We start from the raw sequence: 27,590 nt of genomic DNA on the forward strand, positions 1-27,590 counted from the left end.
ACTCCTCGCCCAGTCCGCCTGCTGACCACGCGCGGCGCAGACCGTTCCGCGAAATGCCGCCATCTTATACCACTAGCCCACGTGCTTGCCTTGATCTACGGAACATTGCCGAGCGCCAATGAGCCAGCCGCCATCTCGCCCGTGGCACTTGGCGAAGCTCTCTCCGTTATTGCGTTAAACTAGCTGCCATCTTACGTTTGAAAACGCTGTCTTAACGCGAGCGCTGGGGCACACCCGCAAGACCGTATCTCCACCATGAAGTTTTGGCGCCAAAAAATCGGGGAGGGGCGCCGCGCGGCAAACCGATAAAAAGGCGGGAAAGATAGCGAGCCTCGCGCTGCAGAAAACCGGGCTCGCAAGGTCAGGCCGGGCATCCCCGCACATCACGTGACTCTGAACGGCGCATGCGTCACGGGAGTCCGCGGCCATGCGCCCATTCTGGCGGTCGATGACACCGGCCCTCGCCCAGTCATCCTTCCTGCTCTCCTTCTTCGACAACGCAGAGAGTAAACACAGCGATCAATCAACACCATCTCGAGGCTCTCACCAGGGCGCTCTTAGAGAGACATGCAGCCTACATCAGCGCCCCATGCACTGACGCCAAGACCTACGTGCACTATGCCAACACCCAGCATACAATAGCCCTTAAAACACGGAAAATCCTACGACGCACAGACCCTAAGAACTTCGCGACATGCTTCTTTTCCACAGACGCACAGCTCGACCCGACGTCTACATTGTAGAGTGTTTTTGACAAGTTCGCTTTTCAAACGACAAGCGCGGCCTCAAAATTAATTATCAAAGCTTGTACAACATAATAGGCACAATACTGTTAAGTGCTCCAAGTGGCTACACAATCACTCGAAGTACACCAATAGATGTAAATGGTAGGGGGTTGTCCTTGATGCTGTCCTAGCTCAACGTCTGACGCAACGTAATACACAAGCCACTAGAGTTCCACGTGGTTTCACACGGAGGACCGCGATCGATCACGACTGAAAATCTCACTACGGAATATTTAGGGGCTCCATGCTAGACGAAGAAACCACCCTGTTCAGCATTTTTCGAGCTTAGTGTAAATTGACGAGACTAACCCAATAGAGCAGCACATACACACCACCAACTCTGTAAAACCAAAACTAACATGAGCTATGAGAATGCGAATCCAACGCATTTTTCTCATCTACACGCGAGACAGAAGCGGGGACCCTCTTCGAACCGGGTGCCGTCGCTACGAAATCACGGGAAACATGAGGGTACCAGATGGCCGGTATGGAGAGGGAGACGACCAACCATCCCACGCGGCTTCACCTACGCGACCGCCCGTGGGGACGGTACGACGCGTAGCTAGAGTTTGTTCACCTCCAGATGTAGCTCGGCGAGCACAGTACTTTCGGTGAGAAAGAAAAAAAAAAGCAAAGGGAATTTAATCAATACCTTCCTCCCCTAGGCCATGCACGCTGTCGGAGGCAAGAAGCAGCCCTGCCGACCACACCGGTCGGCTCCTCACGCCTTCATTTATTCACGCGACTCCCACGCGGTCGCCTTCACGCTTTGCTCTCTACCCCTCGCGCGCGCCATTTTCGCTTCACAATTCTGATCCCAAGCAAGCGAATACCTGGAAAGTTCACGTGTCTGGCCGCAACGAAGCGTAATCAGCAGCTCTAATAACGCGACCTAAGACGTTCAAACGACAAGACCGGTGCGCGAAATGAACCAGAGCATCACCCTCGGTGCGGAGTGCGGTAGGAAGGTGCCACACGCACTCAGACCAGAGGGCGCTCTCTGTGACAGACAAGAACGATAACTCACCCCACAAGAGCCCGCGAAAAGCGTGCAGTTAGGCGCCATGGACGGTGGTGCCCCTAGCGGCGGCGTCGCGCGAACGTGGCCGGAGTCGGTATCCAAAGGCCGAGCCACGCGGTCAACGTGGGTGCGCTCATCGTGGTGATAGCACGCACGGTCCCTCGCTGCCGAATGCAGCCCAGGCGTCGTCCTGCGACAGCAGCCACAGAAGCAGGAGCAGCCAGAAGGCGAGAGCCACGAGGACGCTGTACATGGCCGCCTCGGTGTCGTCGCCGCCCGCTGACGACGCCATCGTGCCGCCGACCGGGTGGTCGAACCCAGCCGCGCCCGGTCGGGGAGCGGAAGCGCGTACACGAAGGCCGCGTCCCGGTTAGTCATGGCAGCGCGGCAATGGAGACGCGCCCGGAGGATGGAGCGCCGGCGGCGCCAGAAAGCAGACCCACTCCCTGCCGACCAATCCACGCGTAGGAAAGGAGGCACCATCCGCCGGCGCCCCCATCCGAGCAGCGCGCGCGCCACCGGGGAAAGTAAAACGAAGCCCCTCTCCACAGCCCATTCAGTGGCCGCCAGTGTGACGCACAAACCCCGATAAGCGCACCATTCCTGCCGCGCCCAGCCGGCCAATGGTTTGAGCTACGACCCGAAGGACGTGATACATGTCTGAACAGTCGGTCGGCGCCGTTCTCTGCAACCGGCTTATCACCACTCGCATAGATTTCACTATCGAATTCCAGCCTCTCGAGGCTTTCTCAGTCCTTGGGACGCCGACCCCTTCAGAGAAGCGCTAGGGAATATTGCGCAAATGCTAAGCGTGTTACGTTCTACACTTTCGCACCTTGCTCACAACGGCTTGGTTATTACGATGAACGCCGACGCCCACAATATTTTTTTTTTCTTCAGCATAGCCGTAAGAAGCGATATCCTCCAAATAGCATCAGCATTATTAAACCCTTTCCTGTCCCATAACGCGAACTCTCAAAACAACAGTACCTGTAACTTGTTCCACATGAAGTTAGCCTTAGACAATGCTTCCATATAAAAAATTGGCCCGAATCTACATGTTACACTGTAAATGTCGTCGAAAGACGATAATCTTGCGTCTGGAGAGAGTGAACAAACCGTTTATTTGATGTTTTGCGCAAAAAAATCGGTGAATGGTATTCTGCAGGCGCTGCGTTAGAGTGCCTCGAGCGTGTGGCGGAGGCGAACGAGCGCACCTAGGTAAGTTAAACACAAGTGTTATCTGGCAGTTACCTTCGAAAACGAAGGCGTGCAGCCCGCGGAGAAAGATGCGCGCCAGTCTCGGAGGTGATAAGGTGTATAACGCAAAGCGACGGGCAGGTGCCACCACCGTGACGTCGTAGCAAAGCGTTGGAAACACTTTTGAGCATCGCGTTGCACTGTCAGCGCAGCGCAATTAACCGCTACATTCCTTAGAGTTACTTGTGTGTGCCTCTTCTAGTATAAAGGCAGACATAGAAAACATCGAAGCGTTGTTGTGGCGCCTGAGATATGCGCAATAATTGCTTTTTAGTTGACAATCGCACAACTATGAACGCCTACACCTCGAGCAATATTGGTGGGCGCTGCGGATGGGGTTGGCCGTTTGAGGTATCGTTAGAGCGAGTAAGCAGACAAATGTACAGACAGACCAAAATTTTCCGTCGAAGGTCCCCAAGAAAGACTATCGTCTTTAAAGGAATGAGGGTTTGAGGGCAAATACAGTAGATTTATACCAAGCCGCTCGTCAATCTTAATCCTAACTAAATAGCACTTCCGAAGCCACGCTATCGCGAATCAATCACGATAATGGAAAACACGCGAGAGCACGTGTCCAAAGAACCTCAATGCAGAGCAAGGTGAGCCGGCAGGACTGACCATTTACACAAAAATTTGATCCTCAGAGGGGTGCACCCCAAGTGAGACGAGGAATGATGATCTCTACCCAAACGATCAAGCGAGGGGAAGTTGGAGTGAAGCAGCCGCAGTGTTAGGGGTACAGAAGGAAAGCAAGCCCTGAAGAAAGGCTGCCAAGATACAAGGAGGCCAACCGGATACACTACCCTGCTCCGCCACGCCACTTATCACGGAAGCCGCGCATGAAGGCGCTGATAGCGGCCCTGCGATAATGAGGCCGAAGAAAACGTCCACCTCAGGCTGCGATAACAAGAAAATACCAGAGCAAAGGATCCCAGCAGTTGGCTAGCCCCACAATCTTGCCATGCAGTTTTGAGTGACATCAGGAATAGATGCCAGTGCACCTACTTACAACAAGTTCACATCGTAACCGGCAGAAATATTCCGAACCTGAATGTAACATACTTACCGAGCATGTAAGCATTAGAGCATGTAAGAGTAAGCATTTCAGTCAATCAGCATGACTACAATTACTCTTCAAGAGCACTAACAAGCTCAATTATTTCACTTGTATCGTTAAACTATGCATTTTCAATACCTAATGCACCACCCCTGCCACAAGCAGATATCGGAAAGAACTGGTTAAACGGGTGCATTGAAAATTGTTCGAGGACCTGAAAACCTTTGAACACCTTTTAGACTATAGAACACCCTCGGTAACCTCATCACACTACGACGGGCATGGAGAGCCTGTTTTCAGAAACGCACATTGCTGTGCGCTTGCTCCTGTACGTACGGCACATTGCAAATCCGTTCGTTCCTGCTGACTCCAGTGTTCTGCAAGCGCAGACAAAGCAGCTCCATCGCAGTGTGGCAATATAAGCACTAGGAGAGGGGTATATCAAGGGCCTTAGATAGTCTAGAAGGTTTTGGTTTGAACCCTGCCAATTTTCAAACAATAATTTATCTATAAGCATGTTTTATTATTATTTCGTGTCGAGACAACGAAGAGATCTAGAGAACTGAAATTTCAGTTTGTGGAAGTTCTTCCTGTAGTTCTACAACAAAGGAGAAATCGCAAGAGTGGACAAGTAGTCAAAGCATCAACCTCCAAAGCAGGAGCCACAAGGTCACATTTTCCATGCAGAAGGGCACTGAAAAGTTTTTTTAAAAGGAACAGATGCGCTACAACCCCGCACTTGCAGTCGTGGGTACCCATATCCCAAGGTAGCCAGCCTTTCCTGCCCGCTCTCCCTTTGCACGCCTCAGAATAGTGCCAACTCCAACATGGCCCGCAAAAAGTTTGTTCTAGCCTCCAACTACGACTACTAAAAAGAAGCTGGTTTTCACAAAGACTACAAAGTAGACCGGAAATAGCAAATAAAATGTCTGACTAATGAAATTTGCAATTTTATGTACAGTCATCATCTTAAACGGAATAAGCGAGTGCATGGTGGGTGGGCCTCATGCTGCTTATGTGGCAGAGCACAGTCACAAATGTAAAAATCTAAAGAGTTCTTCCATTCGTTCTCATCAGCAGCTAATTCAGTAAAAAATTGTTAAAATTAAGCTTCAAAATGCCACAGCTATCCCTGCCCTGCAACAGGCGAAATTTGTTAATAATTACCCTACACACCACAGTCAGCTGAACCATAGCCTGTGGATTGCACTCACCTGAGGTTACTATACCTTGTTCGATAACATTTTAATAGATACAGGTTCTCACAGACAATAAAATATGAAAATTATGCCTGCTAGGTCAATTACAAGGAAACATTGCAACACACTTTGCCATTACAATATTGGTGTGATGAGGGAACACCACCAGCATGTCTATGACATCACATCCCATTCACAGGGCCAGTAAACGGGCTCAGGCTTTTTTTTTTTCTTTTTTACACACCCTAAACAAGCTCACCAATTCATACAGTAGCCCTCAGCAGTCACATTTTCTGAATATTGCAATGCTGCACACCGCACAGACCTATTTTGAAAAAAAAATTCTGCGCTTCTTTCCTATGCTTGTTGATTGGTCCTTTTCCTTATGAAACAAACCCTTGGCCTCTTAGTGATGCATTTTGGCTGCGCAGTCCACATTTTCATTTTCCTTTGCTGCCCTCTACCATTTTATAGAGCCAGAGACTACCAGGACAAGCGGTGTTGCCAGAACGAATGCAGCCAAGATTAAGAGGAGCCTCGCTACTTTGACGCTACGGGAAGGGTGCATACCTCACCAGTACCGCATACTCTCAACGCGCTTTCTTCTTGCGCAAATTAGGGAAGCCCTGCTTGGCCGTTGGCTGCGCATCATTGACGTATTACTAATGTCATGTTATGCTGATGAAGTGGGCCTAGTCGCAACAAATTGATTGATTGATTTGTGGAGTCCCAAAACCACTATATGATCATGAGAGACACCATAGTGGAGGGCTCCGGAATTTCGACCACATGGGGTTCTTTAATAGTCGCAACAAAGAGCTGCACCTACCCCCCCCCCCCCTCCCCGCTAAAATAAAAGGGTGGGAAGGACGAGGAAGAAACCAAAAGCAGCCAAAGCGTTCATTTTAAACCCTATAACTTCCTTATTACAGCACTTATTCTCAAAATTCTTGTGACAGCACGTTCACATTGCACAAGTACACAGTCATTTTTCCATTAGGAATTTCGGTAAATGGGGCTGTTTGCTGGCGTTTTTAAAGCACCACTAAAGGCAAACGACAATTTGTCAGAGCGAAAGCTCAATGTACGACAACGCCTAAAAAGCAATATTATTAACAGCAGTGCCTCATTGAGAAATGAAGCTAAATGTAGTGCACCACGTGTGCAAAGAGTGGGATTTGTGAAATGATCCCTATGATGTGATAATCACTGCCTACAATTAATCACTAGTAACCAAACTAACTGCAAAAGAACTTTCTATGCACCAAGAGATGTAATAAAAAGCTGCTTGTCAGTTTGACTTATAAAAAAAGAACTGCCTGGCGTTACAATGGGGAATGCGCGAGTAGTTAAAAAGTTCAATTTTGGCTGGTTAGGCTGCATTGGTGGTGCCATCTTGTGGAGCCCAGTTGAACCATGTAGCAGAATCGTGGCCTCCGAGATGGCAGGTGCGCAGCGTGTTTCTCTCCGGCCAACCCTATGCATGGAGAGAGCATATTTCTAGAGGTGGGCGTGGCCCACTTCTTTCTCCTTCATATGGTCGAAAAGGCTGCCGCGCTGTTGGCAAAGCTCGCATGCGGCGAGAGAAAAAACGGTTGTGCACTTCTATATTAGTTCGTGCTTATTTGGGAATGTCGGGCCAAGGTTTAAGTCAACGCTTAGGCATATCTTTCTCAAATGGGCTTTTTTTTTTCGCTGCAGATTTGCGCTATACGATACGAGAGCAATACGATTCAACGATGACAATTAGCATATTTTCCCCCATACAACTCTCCAGAGAGGAGGAATTCTAGAATTCAAATCAAGGTGTTTAGCACAGACAAAACCGGCCTTAATTAAGAGAAAAAGTAATACTGCCATAGACGAATTGATACCTCCTTAAAATAACTAATCAGAAAAGTGCAGCAGTTGCCATGCTTTTTTTTGTAAATTGGACCAGAATGAATGCAGTAACAAAAATAATACTTTCCTTCAGTTCAGCCAGAAGTTTCTGGTGGTGATTCTTGCTCGTACGCGGGGGGGAAAAAACATGCACACGCTGGAGTCACGTGCGCCCTGGTATCTGCTGCGGTCTCCGCTGCCACCGAAATGCGTGCCCTCTCGTGGGAGCCGGGCGCGCGAGGCGATACTCGTTCATTTGGCTGGGGAGTGAGGCTATGGGGAAGGCCGGAGAAACACAAACCGCGCACCCGACATCTCGGACGCCATGGCAGAATCATGGCCTCGGAGATTGCAGAAAATTGTCCAATGATCCTTGCTACTGCGGCTCCCCCTACTTTTGCACTGCTCCAACTGGTGTCAGCGGTCGTGTAGTAAAGGCAGGCAACATTGGGCCCAGAAGCAGCGACTTGTTAAGAGAATGCTTTAATTCGTGGGTGATTTGAATTGCATTTCCACCATGCAGACCATTAAAACACGACATTAGTCAAAGTAAGCACCTCCTTAGAGCAAAACCAGCACTACAAGGTTTTTGAACCATTATTTCAATAATCAACATCACCTTAATAGTTGCCTTTAGTGTCCCTTTTAGCAAAGCTCGAGATACCAAAGTGATTGGCCTGTTCTAAAGAGATTGTCAACGATCTGCAAACGTTTTTGCATTACTGTGTCGATGGAAAGGCCGCTATTGACTATGGCAATGACCAAGGATAAGTTCTATCTCCGAAGGGATGAATATTCTTAAATTGACACATACATAATATGCTAAGCACTGTAGTGAAACTTAGGGACGGATGCGGCTTTGGGATCGCGAAAAATGGCAAAAAAATCTATTTTTTGAAACTCATGTTTTCAGCTTCTGGAACCCTTTTTCTATCTGGTTCCAAAATATCTACACTGAAAACCGCGTAGAAGTGCTTCGGAAAATTCGTTTCACCCACCTAGGTAGCAAAACTTTTTCTGGAAATGGCGAGAAAACGGCGATTTTCAAAAAATATATAGCTTCGCGATGCTTGGGCCGGGAGGCGGCTTCTTGGGCTCATCGGAAAGAGCATTAACAACAAGCGAGCAAAAAGCAAATGTTTGAAGGTCGTTCTGGGGCCTTTGATTGGCCGTGGCCGCCATGTTGCCTCAGCTCGCCTCGCCATTGGACTGATGCTCGCTCCGGGAGATCATTGTCTGCTGCTTGTGCGTCGCGAGGACATGGCTCTCGAAAATCGCCTCTTCGTGACGTGTTCACGGCTTGATAATCACTTAAGATATAACTACGCTTTAGTTACGAGCAGTAAGCGGATGCGCGATCAGGTTACTACGAGCGCAGTGCGTCATTGGAGTCGTCTTTAGCCCTAACTCCGCCGACAGCGAGACTGCGGGCAGAATGACACGCTAGCGCATTCGTGGCGACGTGCTTCTTCGCAAGCAACGAAGCTGTAAGCGGCGGCGCGATCTGATTACTACGAGTGGCCGCACCGGATGCACGATCAGATCGGCGGAGGCCTAACTCCGCCGACAGCGAGACTGCGGTCAGGAACGACGTACAAGGGCACTCTTGGCGACGTGCTTCTTTGCAAGGAATGTACCACATCACTCACTAGCTCCTCTGAATCACGTACAGGCAATTTACGGTCACCCCCCCCCCCCCCCTCACTCGGAACAGCGGCTAGCAGTTTCGCGCATCGTCATCGAACGCCGGCGGCAAGTGCATTACGCGCTGGCTGCACTGTCCACGGTCATATGGAGCGCTGTCAGTAAGCTTTTGTGATGTGATTCAGACGTGCTCGGAGCCGTGCTTGATATCGCCAAGAACGTCTATGAATGTTCAGAGGTTAATGAATTGCTGTAGATTAGTTTCCCCGACCGGCTGTATGTTGATGCGTTTCACGGCTAGAGTGGCGAAAGAGCATGTATGAATAAGGGGCACGAATTTTTATATGCCCGTTTCGTGTCATTAATTATACTGCTAGAAATTCCCGTGCCACCAGTCTTCTGCCCATAACTTTGTTATTTAGAAAGAAGGCATAGGCCGTCATGGTGTGATCCATTTTTCTGATGCAATAAACCTCTCTCCAAATAAAGAAAATTTCAGTGAATATTTGTAATCAAGTACTTAATTACACTAATTACAACTTCAGCACAAAAAAGTATGTGTAATAATTTCAGTATATGGTTTTATTCAATTACAATCTTTTCTGTCATACCTATCACACCACTCCTTCGTACAAAGAACTTGGTTTGAAATCCATACTTGTTCTTTGTAAATCATGAAAAGAAGTCAAATATCACAAGACAAACCTGAGATCACAATTTTTAGGTGTCTTAGAGACGTAAAGAAAAGTTGAAACTTTAAATGCAGCTTTCTCAATACTGTTTTTTTTTACTTTATGCTCAGCCCCTCCACATGGTTCAATGAAGAAATAATTTGTTTTTCGTAAAGTATTTGTGGTATCGCTTCGAAATTTTTATGGAAGCACTGTGAGGTCATTCTTAGTGTGTGCCAATTTTCATCAATATCCAACGAGAAACAAAAAAGTTCATTGAAAAAATCCACAAGGCTTTTTCTCACAAGTGTGTTTTGGACATTGTGCATTGCTCGTGGAAAGAGTAGCACGGGAATGACTGGACCGATTTTGATTCTGTTGTTTTTTTTTTCCTGAATCCCTGAACACTGCTTGTGGGTACAGCAATCTTCAATTTCTGTTTTACGACCCTGTTATTTTTCTGGATGATGATTTGTCCGTTCCACTGTTTCGACAATGTGTCGGCAGCCATGATGATCTCTAAAAAAAAAGAACTTACTAAAAAATTATGAGAGTGACATACCCTGTAGCTTTCTTTTGAGTAAAGATCAACACCAATCGCAGCTTCCTGGCATGTTTTGTTACAGTGCTAGGCTTTCCACGAGCAGACCATGTAATTGGATCGTGTAGAATTATGTAACTTGAGAACTACTGAAGCTATCATGATGAAACTGCATATTTCCCTATTCAAGACACTTATGAGTATGCATGCCAAATTTGCTGTAGGTCAACAAATAAAAAAGATTTTTCAATGCCACCTCCCCCCTTAACAATCAAAACTTTAAAAAACTATATTATATAAAAAAATATATTATATTTATGCACACACACAGAAACATCTATTCTAATGTTGCAAATCACTGAAATACTATATGTGCTGACTGGTAATGTGAACGTGGTTTAATGAAAGGTGGTGCTGCATATGCATGAGAAAGCAAAGCCATTGACAGAACCCTGCCAGTGTAGCAACCTGCCCCCACAATAAAACCAGTCACAAAACCATACTGCACTGCGCCCTGAAGACATGCATGGTGCACATAAGCAACTTGTCAGGATCATCGAACTAGCGATGCTTCGGTCACCCAAGCTTGTCTCGCTACTGGTAGCTATCGACAACATTGGTCATGGCATAAAAAAAGTCAGCTGCACCTTTGTGCTATCGAACAAGTCAGTCGTCGATGTCTCAGTGGGTTCTGAAATGGCTCGGTATCGCACAAGGCCCCCTTCAGGAGTCCACTTGAACCCATTTTACAGTTAACAGGGAGTTTCACAAGGCAGAAAAATGTATGACATATCTACAACTTTAAAGCGTTTTTGATCACTTGTGCAGCCACCAATCGTAACATTTCATAAAGAAACTATGCTGCTGTCAACATTATGTAAAATACAGATGGCTCGGTTTATTGCTCATGTCTGATCATTATCAGTTAGCAGAGTTGGCATGCAGAAGCAGAAGGAATTATGGAGATAAAATATTTTATTAAAATATTGCCACACTTGTTTCTAGTGAAACAATTCTGGGTAAACAGTACTAGCGAGAGTAAGCTTCCCATCAGATGAAAAGAGTGCACAAAAACTGGTTGTCAATTGAGCACAATGTGACAGAGCATCCCCATGGCAGTGATGCTAGTGGCTTAGGCTGCTTCAGAGCAGCTTTTGGAGCAGCAAAAGTGGCATTCGGAGCAGATATGAACTATTGTGTTCACGAAGAAATCCGTAAACAGGGGTTGTGTCAAGTCGACGTTCCAACAATCGGTCTTGTCTTCTTAGGAACAAAACTGTTCTGTTCTAGCCTTGACAAAAACAAGCCCATTTATTGAAACGCAGTCCCGACAACCCCTGTTTATGGATTTTTTCATCCACCCCTTCCCGACGTTTTTGGAATATGTTCATGACACACAGATGATAAAATTACAATATGCTGCACGCTATTCAAGCATAATAGAATAAACAATATCATCGCCAGACAACCGGACCATGTTTATAAGACAAGGCCAATGATAAAATTGAGCTCAGACTGCCGATTTTTCACACATGCTGGAGAATTCAGACTTCACAGCAGCATCACAAGCCCTATCGACGTCTATGGATAAGAATATCTGGAATTTCCACGCTGACACTCTTCAGCATCCGATTTTTGGAGAGGGGGGGGGGGGGGGGTGCTTTCAGCCAACATTTCAGGTATGAAACAGCCTTACCTAAATTCTCTACCTTTGCTACGTATATGACCTCGTAGGTTTAAACGAACGACTCTTGAATGTCTAAAAGCCAGCTTTACCGCAATGCAAAAGTGCTATGTTGTGAAGGGGATCAAAAATATTCGAAGCTGATATCACGGCGGGGTGAGACGATGAAACGGATAAGCACCAGCCTTTAGCCCCGGCTACCCCCTTTGTGTGAAAGGAAAATAAACTTCACTTCACTTCACTTCACCAGAAATGCTCGGAGGCGTGATGGCGGCAAACACGCCATTAAGACTTCATTGCTTTATGATAAGTATCTTTAGCAAACTGCATGTTATTGCCTGTGGCGCAGTTGCCGTACTGAATGCTTTTAATCGCTCACGCACGCTGCCTTTCTGAGCCAATTTGCTAAGTGCACCACACAGATGCGGTGCCTTCACGAACAAGAGCAGCTTGCCATCACCGCGCCCGTGAGTGATCAGGAACATAGTGGGCGTCAAGAACGCTTTTTTATGACAAACGTGTGTACGAAAGTGCCCCGGTAGGAACGGCATCAGATGTGTAGGCTATGTGCTGCACACAACTAGGAACGATCAGTCTCGAGTGGCAGCAAGAGCTACGTGTCGCTCGCGGGAGATTTTCCTACAGTGGGGCATCTTCTAAGTGCACACACGCATCGCGGAAGTCCAGACAAGTATTCTATTCTGCCCCATCCTTTAGGTTCTGCATCATCGTTTTCACATGCTCCATTTGATAATCAGCGGCGCTCATCACGTGATGCATGCATGGTTTCCCGGTCCCTAGAAAATCTGAAAGATCTGGCATTCACTGTGTCCCAACCGAGACATTTGGCCAAATTTGGCTTCGTTTAGCTTAGGTTGCGTCTGACACAGGCGCACCGCGATATCATTTGCAATGGGAGAACCTCAAGTAGTTTTGTTTCTGAAAGTCTGAGCATGCCCTTTGAAACAGGTTGGGTGCAGACTCGCCGAATTTTGAAGAAATGTAGCATCTAGCAGCAAGGTGAATTCAGCGCAGTTTGGTGCAATTGGTGCAGCGGTAGCATCACTGCCTTGGATTCCTTGTTTTTTCAGTTGAAGACAAACATTTGCATGGAGTCAAGAGACTACAACATACCAATGCAGTTTGTGCAGTTACGGTGACAACCCTGACAATCAGTATCAGAGGGCATTTCACAAGTCTGTGATAGCAACTGGCCATAACACCCATCAACCTACATGCACAAGCACAACAGATTAGATAAGAGCTGCCCCGAAGTATACACCTTGTCAATGTACTCCCTGGGCGCCGCCACAAGCCCCTCTGGGCTGTTAACACGTGTGACTACCAAAAATGCAGGGCTGAAGCTGCGACGATTTTTGTATACACGTGAAACAGCCCAGAAAGGAAGGGATCCTCCTCTTCATTAAGAAGGTAAATACAAATTAAATTCAAGCATACTGCCCTCTAGACAACTTTCCAATAAGGGCTGTGCAAAAATGAGTGACCACCCAAATACACAATTACTGAGGCAGCAATATCAGCCTTTGGCAATCCCATGCTACAGTCCAGAAAAGAGGTACTCCTTCTACATGAGTAAGACTATAGCTGGCTTCCCAACTCACCGATTGAAGACAATGTCACTGTAAGCATAGCGTTCCAGCTTAGTGACAGGATCAGGCTCCTCAAGCTCATGACGCCGAGCAGAGGGGTCATCATCGTCGTCACAGCCCTCTCCACGCTGTTCGGCAGAAGCCGTTTCTTGCTCAGCTGCCAGCATGGCAAGTGAGAAGTGGCTCCAGCGACCAAGCTCTGTGAATTATGAATAAACAGGACACATGTCTTTCAGTCCTTGCCATAACCTATTATAGCTCACTCAAAACATCTCTCCCGCATAACTAGAGTAATCATCAACTGATATTTTGCAATAGATATTTCAGATGATCAACTGCAGACTGTCTACATGGCTAACATGACCTCCACTGCCAAAACATTTTCCTTAGCCATGTGCACCACGATGCCTATCATCGATCTGTCAAAAACAGTGCCACAATACTTGCCCAGTTTTTATATTCCAGTATTTGCTGTAAAAGCACAACACAATTTATCTCATCTTTCTGCTGCAACCCTATCATTATATATTTGAAGTTTTTATCGTCCACTTAAACATAAACCTTGCATCTCCACTGCCCAAGGAAATACCAAGAAATTTTTTCCAAGGAGCGGGTGAAACCTTTTGTGGTTACTGTGAAGGCATGTAAATATTTTAGTATCAAGTTAAAACATGAAAATTATTGAGGGAGGGGGAACACTTTCAAACTCTTGGTTAGCGGCCTTGCCCCGGCCACTCAATGCCCACACGATGTATAACAGGTAGCTCATGTATGTTCTCGCATAAGAACATTTGATATGTCCCTTTTTGCCAGGCCAGAGACTGGTATGGCTTTTTCAACATGATCCTTATCCTCTGCCCTTCGACCTTTGTGCCATATCTAAATAAAGTATAGGACAACTGCTTGATTTCATATAACCTATTCCCTAACAGAATCACCCTACCCACAAAGTCTTAGAAAAAAATTCAATCTGCCATGAATTTGTAGCCTGCAGGCACAACAGAGTAAAACAGAAAATGGGGAGAGGGATAGTCAATAGACATTTCAGGCGTGCACTGAACAAGTGACTGATTGATATGTGGCATTTAACATCCCAAAACTACCATGATTATGAGAGATGCCACAGTGGAGGGCTCTGGAAATTTCGACCACCTAGGGTTCTTTAACTTGCACCGAAATCCGGGCACACATGCCTACAGCATGTTCACCTGCATCAGATGCAGCCGGGATTCGATCCCCCGTCCTGCGGATCAGCAGCCGAGGACCACCGCGGCGGGGCTGAACAAGTGACTGAGCACTAGTACAGCTACAGCCGAGAATGAATCTAGCCCAACTACATTCTTTATTTTCAACTTGAACTAGTCAATTGATGCCAGGGTGACACATCACGATAAACATTAATTAGGATGTGAAAAATAACATGCACAAAAGAAGTTAAACTTAATGTCCCCGGGAAACTATTCAAATGATGCAAAACAATCTGATGCATCATAATGCCGCTCACACTGGATGATTTTGAAACACCTAGCTGTATTGAATAACCCAAATAATGTTTGTAGATGGCTACATTATAATGTAGATTAAGGTACACACTGGCTTTAAACATTCACTTCAAATCTTAGATATGAATTGTCCATCCACAATTTTTTTTTCAGCTGTGAAATGGTAGAATTGATTGATTGATATGCGTGATTTAACGTCCCTAAACCACCACATAACTATGAGAGACGCCGTAGTGGAGGGTTCCGAAAATTTTGACCACCTGGGGTTCTCAACGTGCATCCTAATCTGAGCACATGGACCTACAACATTTCCGCCTAAATCGGACATGCAGCTGCAGCCGGCATTGGATCCCGCAACCTGCGGGTCAGCAGCAGAGTACCTTAGCCACTAGAAATGGTAGAATTGACACAGTAATCTAGTGGTTATGGTGTGCGACTGCTCATCCCCAGGTCGCAGCCACATTTCCTATGGTGGCAAGAAAGCTTGAGGCTCGCGTATTTAGATATGGGTGCACATGAAAGAGCTACAGGTGGTTGAAACTTCACAGAAGCCTTCCACTACATCTCTCAGAATCATATGGTGGTTTTGAGACGTTAAAAGCCCAACAATTATAAAATGGAAGCCAGTATTGCACCTAGGCTAAAGCTTACCTGTTTAAAACTACTTAAAAAATAAGCAATGTTTACTGTTCTTTGGTGAACAGCTTGGCAGCACATTTTTCTACAAATACACAGAACTCCAAATGTGCTTTACTAATTCATTTTCTCCGCCAATGTTTCCAGCGTACGAACCATAAAACCACCTATGAACACCAATGTATTAGAATGGCCTTTCCCCACATTGTTCACACAACATTCCTGCCATACACGTCGAAAGCTGGTGCTTCACTAGATGTGCTGAGGAATGGGCAATGGCAATGAGTTATGTGAATTGCCACAAGGCCATCCAAGCGCTCCGAAATGGACAGATCCTGGCAGAGGCACGAAAAACATGCCAGCCTTCCACCAAGGACTTCTATAAGCCCTAAAATGATAAACATTCCTCAGAGGTAAAGCTGTGCCATTTGTCCACTCTACTGTTTATCCTTACTACTTTCAATACTTTAACCAATGATCGAATAGTTCTACCGGCAACAGCGTCGTTCTTTGAGAGTGAGTGTGAATGGGTGAGAGTGTGTGTGTGTGTGTGTAAAACATCAGACAGTTTCTACTGTACATAGCTTGTCAGCAATTGCTGTTATGAAGTGAACACACTAGTGAAGTGAACACACCAAAAGGTATTAATGCTCTCAATTCTTTTGTGGGGGGCAAATTACATATGCCACTTGCTACAATTATGGCATTACAAATACAGCACTGTGAAATGTGTGAAAATACTTATTAAAGAAAGGAAAATTCCAAGCATTTGCAAAAATTCCAGCACTTTCAAGGCCTTGAAAATGAACTCTTAAAATTAAAAGCGTTTTTGAGGATTTCAAGAACCTGCATGAACCCCGATACAGGTTGGAAAGAAATAAAATGTTAAGGCAGAAAGCACCTTGAATCATTTACCGAGTTTCTTATCTGCTATGCAGATGTTGTATTTGTAACACTTGCTATAAACAGTAGTAAGGGACAACAGCTGTTCTAGCTTGCACACTGCGATTTGATTCACATAAGTACATGCCACGTACAACATGCATCACGGCTTGACATGGTTCTACTTATTGCCACTAAAGAAGCACTACTTCCAAACATTTCCAAACATCATTTTTTTTAATCTCTTAAAAACATATTGAATCAGAACTCTGAATACCTAGCTATTTCTTTATTTTGCAAGGCTACAAATGGGAAGTTGATTCACGATTCTATTTCATTTTGCATGTGCCGAACCTCGATATTTTCTCCAGTTGTCTCATTATGATGCCATGACAATATGCTGGTTCCACACTGGGGTGCATATCCACATTGCTGGCAATGTTGCAGCCATATACTATAGCACATCGGTACCTACACCCGTATCATGTTCTCTTATCCTAACATTCACATGCCTTTATTTCAGGCCTATTTATGCGGTGCCACATGACAGGGGGATTCGATAAACGACACCCGAGGCACACTCAACTGCTTGAGATCGGTGGTAAACATCACAGCCTACACTAATCTTTGCTTTTTTAATTTCTACTTTTTTGTTTACAAAACAGCAAATTCCTCCTAATTTCTTGGGCACCTAACAAACTACCAAATAAAATATCAGGTGAGAATCTGCACTTGTGTGTGTTTCTGCACTTGTGTTTTTTTTTTTTTTTCCGACTTTGTGGTGCCAGTTTCAGTAGCATGAATTCATACCAACTTGTGCCAGTAGTTGGTGCTTCTGCCACTTTCTTAAAGGGACCAACAATAGACTTTTCTCGATCCAGTTTTTCCTGCGCGACAGAAAGCTTACCCTTCGTAGTTATCCTAGCTGCAGTAGTTAATCCTAAGAGCTCATAGCCATTTTATAAGCAGTACTTTTCGATCTTGTTATCAAGCTTGTTATCAGAAACTTGCAGGCTATTGTTTACATAAAAATGTAAAGATCAATTGATGGCATGCCCATTATTTCAAGAATTTCAAGACTCCGCTCAATCCAGGCAATATTGAAGCCGAGAGCAATGGGTGCAGAGAAAAGGCAGTCGATTTTGCTATATTCAGCAAAAACTTTCCATGACTATTCAAAATTTGAATAAAGACATCACAACAGAAACTGTAGAGCGAAAATGGCCGGTTATCTCAAACACACAAGTGGACTGCTCCTTTGCCTGCAACGGTTGGCGCTTAAGTTTCTCGAATTACAAGTTTGTGCAAAGCACTCTTTCACCTGCAAGTGTCAAGAAGATATGTCTCGGTGGTTATTGCCCCTTAGTTTACAGCGTTTTTTTTTTAAAGCAGACCACAAATGAAACGGATAAACACCAATCATGACACGCAAATTAAGGTAATCCACTAGTCCAGAGGTATGGCTTGCCCCTTTCTACAACAACATGCCTTCTTTCAAAGTTCATCACTTTGTTATGCAATATTCATGTTTAACTTAGAGCAGCAGTCTTTCACGTGTGCCTTGAAATTTGGCTAAAATTAGATTAAAAATTATGACATTTCTCGAAAATTGGTAAGCCATGTATGGTAAAGCCCTGTGAATGCGAGCCATTAATTAAGAATAACTATGCAACTGCCTCATAAGGAGTCTATACCTTCGACCCATATTTGAAACTCTATGCATCGACTCGAGCAAAACAATTGGTACTGTACTTTCAACTAAATTACAGATGCGTACAATCACAACTGGTCTGGGTACAGCATAATAAAGCTAATGGAAGCCTGACTGCTTAATACCACTAGAGCACAGTTGAATTGCTCGGTCAAACAATACAATACTACTCAACTGTCAAGGTCATACTCTGGCAAGTGAATATGGCCTTGACTTTATTTGTATCCTTCCAATTTCACAATCTGCACAATTAATACAATCATTTGCTGGATACCAGAAAGCAATGTCTTAATATAAAAAAACATCAATTGTTGGCCATATAAATGTCTTAATATAAAAAACATCAATTGTTGGCCATATAAATTAAATTGGACCAAGACAACACAGCAGGCATGGTGACGTGTTAAGCTCAAAATGCAGAATACAAACAAAAACAGTCTCAACAACCTCAAAGCTTTGGCAAAAAGAGCATAAAAAATGCTCCAGTCATCAAAGAGACTAAATAGGAACAATTGATTTAGATGGACAAACTGCACTCAGAACTCTAATGCCACATGTTTCCCTATCATAAATATGAGTACTTTAGCCAATAGACCACTGCAGCGGAGCAAATTTGCTGAAGCTACGTAGGACACAGTATACCTGTTAAAAATTTCCTGCGCCACAGTGTTTGGTGCCATTTTTTTTCCGCAGGTTTTCTCGCTAAGCGACATGTCACAATAACAATGGTGTTTTCGGGATTGTGCAATTCTACTTCAATAATACGCAAAAAAAATCGTTACGGTCTTGGGTCCCTTTAACCAAGATGTCATTGCCTCCTTGCAGCTCATCTGTATCATAAAACCATATCTTCAGGCCTGTTTAAAACGGAGACTGCTGTGATGCCGACGAAGCTCAACAGTAATTATTCACTGTTCACGATCAACTTGCAGCTGCTAAAGTCCGTAGCTAAAAGCACCGGAACCTCAGTGCAACATATCCTGCTGCAATGTGAACACCGAAGGTAGCCCAAACTGCCCACTTAATTTGTTCTGAATAGCACTAGTGACAGCCCACGTCAGCAGGTGCACCATCATTCACGTAGCACACATTACAACCCGCATCACGGCAACATTAAATAGTGCATAGACATAGAACAAATGTTTTCAATATTTTGTACACATGAGCACCATTGCATCTCCAAGTCACTCGTGCTTTCATGATATAATTTTAGCGGACACAAAAAACAGGACAAGAAAGAGACAGGCAAGGGATAACTCGCAATTAATTTATTTTTGAAAGAAAGAAAACATATAAGGACCTGGAAACCAGCTCAGCGCATGTGCAATTTATGTGACAGGCAAATATGCAAAGACACGGCTAAATAGAATTTTTAAAAATGTACTGGATCTGTCAAAGCCACCGATGGTTGACTAATAATTTGTTTCTACACCCATAATAATGGAAGGCTTCCATCAGTTCACATGTTAGTTTATCTCTATGTGAGAGCAAAATTTGTGTATCACGAAGCAAAGGAAGCATCATTGTTTATATTCTATTTAGCCATGTCGTTGTATGTTTGCCTGTCACATGACGCACATGCTCCGAGCGTGTTTCCAGGTCGTACGTTTTTTTTTTCTTTCAAAAATCCTGTTTTTCGTGCGCGCTAAAAAAAGTTATATCATGAATACATACCAACTCGCCCAGCTATCCGTTATACTGCATCACTTGTGCTTTTTTGCAATTCATCTTCAATAAATAAGACCAATGCCAATAAGTAAGACCACAATTGGCAATGCCAATACCGCCCCAAAATGTTGCTAAATGAAGCAGTTTACTACATTTCCTTGCTGCCGGACAAGGGTGAACAATGTATTTCAACAGTTACCCCATCCATGTAGCCATAGGAGGTCCCCCTGTCAGTTTCTGTGAAACTTTGGGACCTCTGGCTGTAATAACGCTAACCATGTAACTCAACTGAACTATTTAATAAACTTGACTTGAGTTAAATAAAAAAATCTGCACAGCAATTAGTACACACAACTACATGTACACAGACACTTCCATTAGATGAAGTACCAAAGAATAAGCCTTCACAGGGAGCAGGGCTGGATAGTTTACGTGAATCGCAAGATTTCATTTTCTTGCTTGCATAGCGCAAAATGAATTGTTCAATTTATGCTTAAAACTGAACTACAGAAACAACTTTATTTGGCAGACATTTTATGCAATGTTACCGATGGCCAATACACAAACTACAGCTCAGCAAGGCTTCATTGCTGAACATGACTGGCATTGCACAAGCTGCTTGTACGGCTGATATACAATTAGCCAACAGTGCAACATAATTTGCTACCAATCGCTTCACCATAAACTGAGAACGCAAGCAACAGTGCCACTTAGCCCCGAACACCAGCCCACAAATGCCATATTCCTCGAAGCTGCTGTCTCAATTTGATGCTCAGCACTTGCGATTTGGACAGTGACATAATTATTAAAATTAATTTGTAAGAAAACTGCACACCTTAGAAGCTTATTTTGCATGAACAAGTGTACCGAGAAATGTCCCGAGCCAATTTCATCAGTGCATTGCCAAAGATGGCCTTAGCAAGGCACATACATATATGGAAAACTCGGCAACACTTATTTTACTTCATAATGTTTCATAATGCGGCACCAAACCTGAACATGTGTTGTGTAATAAGTATTGCAGCCAGCATAAGCCCTTCCAGAAACGAATGTTTTGTTAGCTGGGTACATATTACTAATCCCGACAATTCCATGTAAAAAGTTTTCTTGTTTTTCATTAATGAAGGGCACAAGAAAAGTGCACGGTTGTGTTGCTTCAGTGCCTTGCTGAACAAGCTCTTTCTCATTCCACAGGATTGTGGAAAGAGCAAGAGTGTCAATTGCTACATTTCTACACATGCTGACCAGAAGGTAGAAATAGAACAAATGCTCCTCAAGCTGAACAGCACACTATGCCCACCTTCGTTCTCTGTATTCAGCAGGTCTGCTTCACCCAACGGGGGGCCTGCAACAAACAAAAACAGGATAAATACTTCAAATGTGTGCATATCGTAAATCTGCAGTCAAGGCTAAATTTGCTGTATGCTGCCCCGATGTGAAATGACAATTTGTAAATGGGCACAGCTATGTAGACAATATTAGGAGGACGAGTTCGGTCATTATTCCAAAGGGGGTTGATAATGTGGGGTTTAACGTCCTAAAGCCACCATATGATATGGGCCCCGGAAATTTCGACCACCTGGGGTTCTTTAACGTGCACCCAAATCTGAGCACACGGGCCTACAACATTTCCGCCTCCATCGGAAATGCAGCCGCCGCAGCCGGGATTCGAACCCGCGACCTGCGGGTCAGTAGCCGAGTACCTTAGCCACTAGACCACCGCGGCGGGGCTCAGAAGGGGGTACTTTTTCATAACTTGTGTAGCTCCCATCACGTAGCTCACATCACAAATGAAAGGTGTGAAACGAATGTAGTGCACTGTTTTCATGAAAACCTAAGGCATCACGCTAGATCAGTTACCTCTACACAGCTGCCACCCAACAAGTCGCATGACTTCGACCACACGGAGTCTGACGGCGAAAGAGGCTGGGGCCGCGGCTAGTGAGCAACTGCGTCATTTTAAATAACGCCTGCCCCGAGCGTCAGCCCCACGTGTAAAACCTCCTCCCCGACATGGCGTCAAAAAATCACGCAACACACCTGCCGTTTGTCGTGATCCGATAAGGACAAAACTGCAGGCCACGGACTCGTGGCGCATTTGACCGCAACGAAGACCGTAGCCTGCTGGGCACTAACCCAATTACGCAACATACAAGACTAGAAACGGAAGTAGCGAGCAGCAGAAACCACATCGTGTAGGCTCGGCAAAAAAATCATGTGACTGCGCTGCCGTGAAGCCATGCTTGCAGCACGGCACGCGTAATTTCGACGCCACGAAAAATCGCCGATGATTAGACGGCGAATTGCCATTCATTAGCACGGGGGCCTAGTTGCGTTAGGGTTAGAACCGAGAGCGGTTATGAGCCACCTCGCTTTACTTGAACATGACCGGCGAAGCGGGCGCCTAGGGCAACGCCTGCTGCAGCAAACGCCCAAGCAGCTCTCGCCTGGTCGCTCTCTCCACCCCCATGGGCGAACCCAAGCGGCGTCCTCGCCGTTGGCGCTACCGGGACAATGGAAAGGTGCTCGCGTCAATCAAGCACGTCGCACGCTTCATGCGCGCCACACTCACTGAAACTCCGCTAGTGCCTACGTCAAACAAACCGATCAGCAGCAACTGTTAAAACGCGGACAATTGTTTTACCATAGCGAGCGCCTGCGAAGTAAAGGGCACATAGAGGCTACAGTGAGGGTAAAAATATACAAGTGACACAACGTCGGACGATAATTAAAAGCCACAGTAAAGATTCCGAGTGGGGATCTTTTTCTTCGCCCACGAGGAAAGCGAGGTCAGACTGGAGACTGTACTGAAGCAAACGACTTCGCATTAACTGGCGGACGGTCAGCCACTCCAGAATACAATTTTAAATTTGAATGCGCCGTAACCGCCCAACCGTCAAAAATTTCGAGTATGAACACACCGGCTTACGGAAAGAGATACTCAAAATCAAAAGACGAAATTTACAACAGATATGCCAAGTAACTTACGAGAGAGGCTGGCTAAACACAAAAACAAGCAAATGCGATTACCCAAAAGCGCAGCCCCACGCGATATTACCAGTCAACCGCGTCACGGTGACGGAAGAGTCACCGGCGCCAAGGAAACTGCACATCCAAGCGAGAATACGTGCGCTCATTCGAGCAAGTAGTATCGTCGAAGAATTGTTCACAATGACGCCGAAAACACGCCTACAACCAAATAGCAACGATCCCGTGGTGTGTATTGACCTCCGGGAATTGTCAACACCGAATTTGTAGTAGTACCACAGAGCAACACGCGTATAACAAGTGCATTGCGACAAGGCACCGATCCACGAGGCGAAACTGCAGCGAGATAATCGCGGCCGAGCTTCGGCACGCGAACGAACTAAAAGAAGCCGCCACGCGCGCCATAGCGCCCGCCGCGGGCGGCCCTTTGAAGGAACAGGACGCTAGGCCTAAATGCGCTTGGCAGTAGGCTTAGCCAGTCAGTAGTCAGACCGCACTTCATCGACGCCGATGACGGATCGGAAGCCGAGTTCATCTGCGTACTCACTCTGATCCGGCACGAGGCCATCACCGTCGTCCGGCATTCCTGTAAAACGGCTCACGTTTTAGAGCAGCCGTAGTCGCCGTGCCGCGCCATTGCAAGGGAGAATTGCGGCGGCGGCGCCGCACACAACACCATGCTCACCCGCCATGTTCCTGCGAGCTCTCCACGAGGACGCGAAGTTCGACAAGAGAGCTCAGGAAAGACTGGCGAGGAGAACCTTCGAGCGACGACCCTCATTGGACTCAGCACGCCCGCGCGCCTTAGCACTCCTCCGCAGTCTCCGCGCGCGCGTCGGCGCACACTCTCACTAACAAAGTTCCTTCCAATTCTTTCATTGGACGAGGGAGGTGTGACGTCACCAGTTATCGCCAATCTGTGCGTTCGCCGGCCGTTGGGGCTGGGAGAAGCGCTCTACACAGTACCCTCTCTCGCTACATCCTCCTCCGCGCGCGCGCGGGGAAGACGCGCGCGGCTGGGGCGGAGACCCTAAAAATTTCCAGAAAACTTTCGCCCGGCGAGTAGCAAAAAAAGGTGCACATCTTTCGTCGCCGTCTGAGACCGGGGGTAAACATAACCTCTCCGTGGCGTGCGCCACATTTTCGCACTGGTAAGACGCCAGCTTACTTACGTTTTTCCTCCTCGCTAGCATTTTCAGGCTTCCTCTCATGCATTTCACAATGCTCGAAGGCTGGAAACTAGCTGTGTCACGGTGTCATTAATGATACGGCTTACAACTACCACCTGATCTGCCCCTTCAGTAGGTCCCACAAGTATTCCACTCAGCAACAAACGATAGACGAGAGAGAAGAAAATGCAACTAATTAGTCTCAACGATAGGGAATGTGGGAAGATTAAGAGCCAAAGTAATTAATTTTCGGTTAAGAGTTGATTGGTTGACATGTTCATTTTTGTTTGCACATCATCATGCCCATTGATTATGCGAATGAACGGGAAAGTAAGCGGGCGACAGTGAAAAATGTGCGAAACGGATAACATCAGGCTATTCCTAATCTATACCACCCGGCGCTACTGTGAACCGTCGTCTTTTTATTCATTTTATGTTTTTCGTGCGGCTATCGCATTCACGTCACACAAAGCCGCAGGTAACACACATTCCTGTTGTGTAATGAACGAGCCACAAGTCCCGTTCATTATACAACTGTCATTAATGAAAAAAAGAGTTCAGGGTCTCAGCCCCGGCAGACTGCTACCTGTTCCTCATGTTCGCATATTATGATACCCCGGTCAAACGGACATGAAGTACCCAATAAGGTGAACGTGGCAGCAGACTTTGCCGTTGCTTAAATGGACTCAGGAAGAGTGAGCGCGTTTACCTTTATTTCAACAACACAATATATTTCTCTCTATGCTTCTCAATAGTCCGGAAAGTTGAATTTACTTCTGCAGATCAAATGACCCCGCTGTGAAATGCCACTCTCAAATTGTATAAGATGTATCGAAACATGCTTTACTGTTCGAAGCCCATTCTGGCTGCCAGAGAAAAAAAATATTAAAAAGACTTATCGAAAGCAGGCGTTGCTGTAATCTAATTGCGCAAACTCAGCTCAGTGTAACAGAAGGGCAAGTACATGGAAAATGTACATGGGTGTACATAGAAAATCTTTGCGAGTCAGTAGTTTCGAGGGGGATGGAACGTCAGCTGCCGGTTGGCAATAAGGAAGACGTTTCGATATTGGCGGGGGGGGGGGGGGGGGAAGGGGGGGTTAGGATGAGATGGATAGAACCGGAGTTGTGATAGAAGCTAGCATGAAAATAAAAATAATGACACGACGACAAGAAGGCTACCCATCCCGCTTTTGGGACCCCAATAAACAGCACCATCGAATCGTGCAGCTGATCACTTTTAAACCTATCCAGCAGGTCTCGGCGATAGCGGCAAACGCAGGAGCGATGAGTTTTCGAATAGCGTCTGCTGCGTTGTGGACACTCCCCCTATTCCATATCACTCAAGTCTTGGTCGGGAGCCAATGCTTCAGTGCGTGCGGTCACGTTTGCCTGACCAAAAACTTTTGGGGCTCCCACTGAATTCGAAAAATAGCATCCCCAACCCAAACGCGGTTTCGTGCATGCGCAGTGGCCTTTACGCTATTTTTGGGGGGCCCTATTCTAAAACTCCCTACTTTATTTATGGTCGTGCGTCCGTTTGTCTGTTTGGGGGCATACATGCCCATGCATAATCAAATTTAAGGGGCCGCTCGTCCATTGACACTGTAACCACATTACAGTGGTCTTCCATGTGGCTGCAGTATCCGACGGCAATAACGGGGAGAAAAATGCCGAAAATTGCGCCGTTCATGTCACTCAATAATAACAAACATAAGGCAATCATATGAAAAAGCGAAATATTGACACACAAACAACACCGACGCCAGCAACAGATAGATCGTGCCTTGTTTTAGTTGCATTGTCTATTCCAAGTGCTTTGTCTAGACTCTTCATCATAACATGGTCAGCAATCTGCTGCATGATATGACTGTTGGGCGCAGCCGTTTTCGACATCAGTTCAAATCTCAGACGCCTTCCATAAGTCTCTACTTGCCGGTGTTGTTCTTATAAAATCACGATGAATCGGTGATGTCTGACGATCGTTTCGACAGGAATCACTGCAGTATTGATTCTATGTTGTTGACATCTGGCAGGATGCAATGATGGCACGCACAGCGCAGCCCAGTCACCAAGGGTCGTACATGCTTGCCGCTTTGATCCAAGGTCGGTAAACATGCACCGGATTCTTATTTTATTATTACGTTAAGTTTTATTGGCGCAAGGGCATCTACGGCCAAAGAGCGCCAGTACAAGTGTTGTTTCATTTCGGTTATTAGTTTAAAAATTGAAACAAATGATTAAAACATGATTAAAAATTAAAACAAATATCTACGAACCATTTAAAACACAGTGCATTTAGAAATAATGTCGCTTTGTTAAAAAAAATTCATTTTGTTGGCTGAAGTCTGTGCTGATGAATTAGTCTGCAAGGCCCAAGACCCTCGCAGCTGAAGTCCTTGCCTGAGCAAGAAGTGCGAAGGCTCAGACATACTTTTTATGCACCAGGCGAGAGCACACTTATACGAGAGCACACTTGTCGAATGTTGTCAGCCACGAGCGGCCATTTGCCCCAACAGCACGGGATCGTTACTTCTGCGCGCGCACTGGAGGGCCATGCTTGCTGGTAGTGGTTTTGGGATCGCAAAGTCCATTTCTGAGGGAGTCCGACTGAGCGTCGTTGGCTGGAGGAATGGGAGTGAAAGGAAGGAAACTAGCGGAGGCGAGAGGCCACCTTCTCGGGCGCCTGGCGGCACTGGGAACCGAAACTGTACGCTTCACAGACAACGCAGAGCAGCCGAACTTTTCATTCAACGCTTCAACTAAAACGAACGCGCAGAGAAGAGAATTAATGACGTGTTTGGCACCTGTTTGCCACCTGTACAAGATATGCTATCTATATATCTATACAAGATATGCTATAACAGGACGCAGCCAGTCGCATACCCTCACCGCCACCGTGACCCCGTTGAACTGAGCGCGTCACTGAATGAAGAAAGTGACGCCTAGCACGAAGCGCTACATGTAATCGCTGGTACGCTGCAAGAGGGTGAAAAGATATGGCTGCGAAATTGAAAGGACGCACATGCGCACTCTTCACGTCAGATGGTGCGGCAATGCAGTTTCAAGCTCGTCTACAAGTGTGGTGGAAGGCTACGGTGAAATAGGGACTGACAGGGCAGACACGGCACTTCTGGAGTGATTTGATTGATTGATATGTGGGGTTTAACGTCCCGAAACCACCACATGATTATGAAAGACGCCGTAGTGGAGGGCTCCGGAAATTTTGACCACCTGGGGTTCTTTAACGTGCAACCACTTCTGGAGTGCAAAAAGACATGTGTGTGCCCCGCTGTCTGTTCTAAAACTTCCTATCTCTCGTTTTTTTTTTTTTATCTGGCTACGTCACAATATTTGTGAACAGCCGATTCAAAGAAAACAGTCCCCTATCACCATCATCATCTTAAGTTTGCTACTTAAAGGGAGAAAAAGATAAATCTAGTAGTTCAATAAACAATTGTATCGGGTCAGTTCCATGAGTGTTCCGTGTAATAGTTGCTGCGCTTCCTACCAAGATATTTTTTGTTCACTTAGTATTCAGGCTAGGTGGCGTTAGCCGCCACCCGATCTAAAGGGTACAGCCATATCAATCCATCCATCGGATTGCGGTCATTGCTCACATGTTCCGACTTATTTCGTCAACGGGCGTACAACAGTGTTCTCGCTCTTCGCGTTCGTCGAA

The 27,590-nt window shown here is 45.9% G+C and overlaps 1 protein-coding gene and 1 long non-coding RNA gene across 8 annotated transcripts in view; one reads left to right on the forward strand and one right to left on the reverse strand.

The window, feature by feature from the left end:
- LOC119177035 (serine/threonine-protein phosphatase 4 regulatory subunit 1) overlaps nt 1–23,529 on the reverse strand; it is a 148,846-nt gene extending 125,317 nt beyond the window's left edge. For 2 of the 7 annotated variants that reach the window (XM_075878007.1, XM_075878005.1), the window contains exons 1-4: nt 23,426–23,514; nt 23,288–23,326; nt 21,053–21,097; nt 13,366–13,552 (exon numbers count right to left, since the gene is read on the reverse strand). In XM_075878007.1, the coding sequence (XP_075734122.1) occupies nt 13,366–13,552; nt 21,053–21,097; nt 23,288–23,326; nt 23,426–23,432 (278 nt within the window). In that variant the 5' untranslated portion in view covers nt 23,433–23,514. Of the gene's footprint in view, nt 1–1,812; nt 2,784–13,365; nt 13,553–21,052; nt 21,098–23,287; nt 23,327–23,425 lie in introns of those variants that run through there. The other 5 variants (XR_012887053.1, XM_075878008.1, XM_075878011.1 and 2 more) reach the window with 5 other exon arrangements.
- A 153-nt stretch (nt 23,530–23,682) lies between these two features.
- LOC119175509 (uncharacterized) overlaps nt 23,683–27,590 on the forward strand; it is a 71,491-nt gene continuing 67,583 nt past the window's right edge. Inside the window, exon 1 of the long non-coding RNA XR_005110296.2 lies at nt 23,683–23,891. This is a non-coding gene — a long non-coding RNA (uncharacterized LOC119175509). The remainder of the gene's footprint in view (nt 23,892–27,590) is intronic.

Source organism: Rhipicephalus microplus, chromosome X (assembly GCF_043290135.1).
Source record: "Rhipicephalus microplus isolate Deutch F79 chromosome X, USDA_Rmic, whole genome shotgun sequence".
NCBI lineage: Eukaryota > Metazoa > Arthropoda > Arachnida > Ixodida > Ixodidae > Rhipicephalus > Rhipicephalus microplus.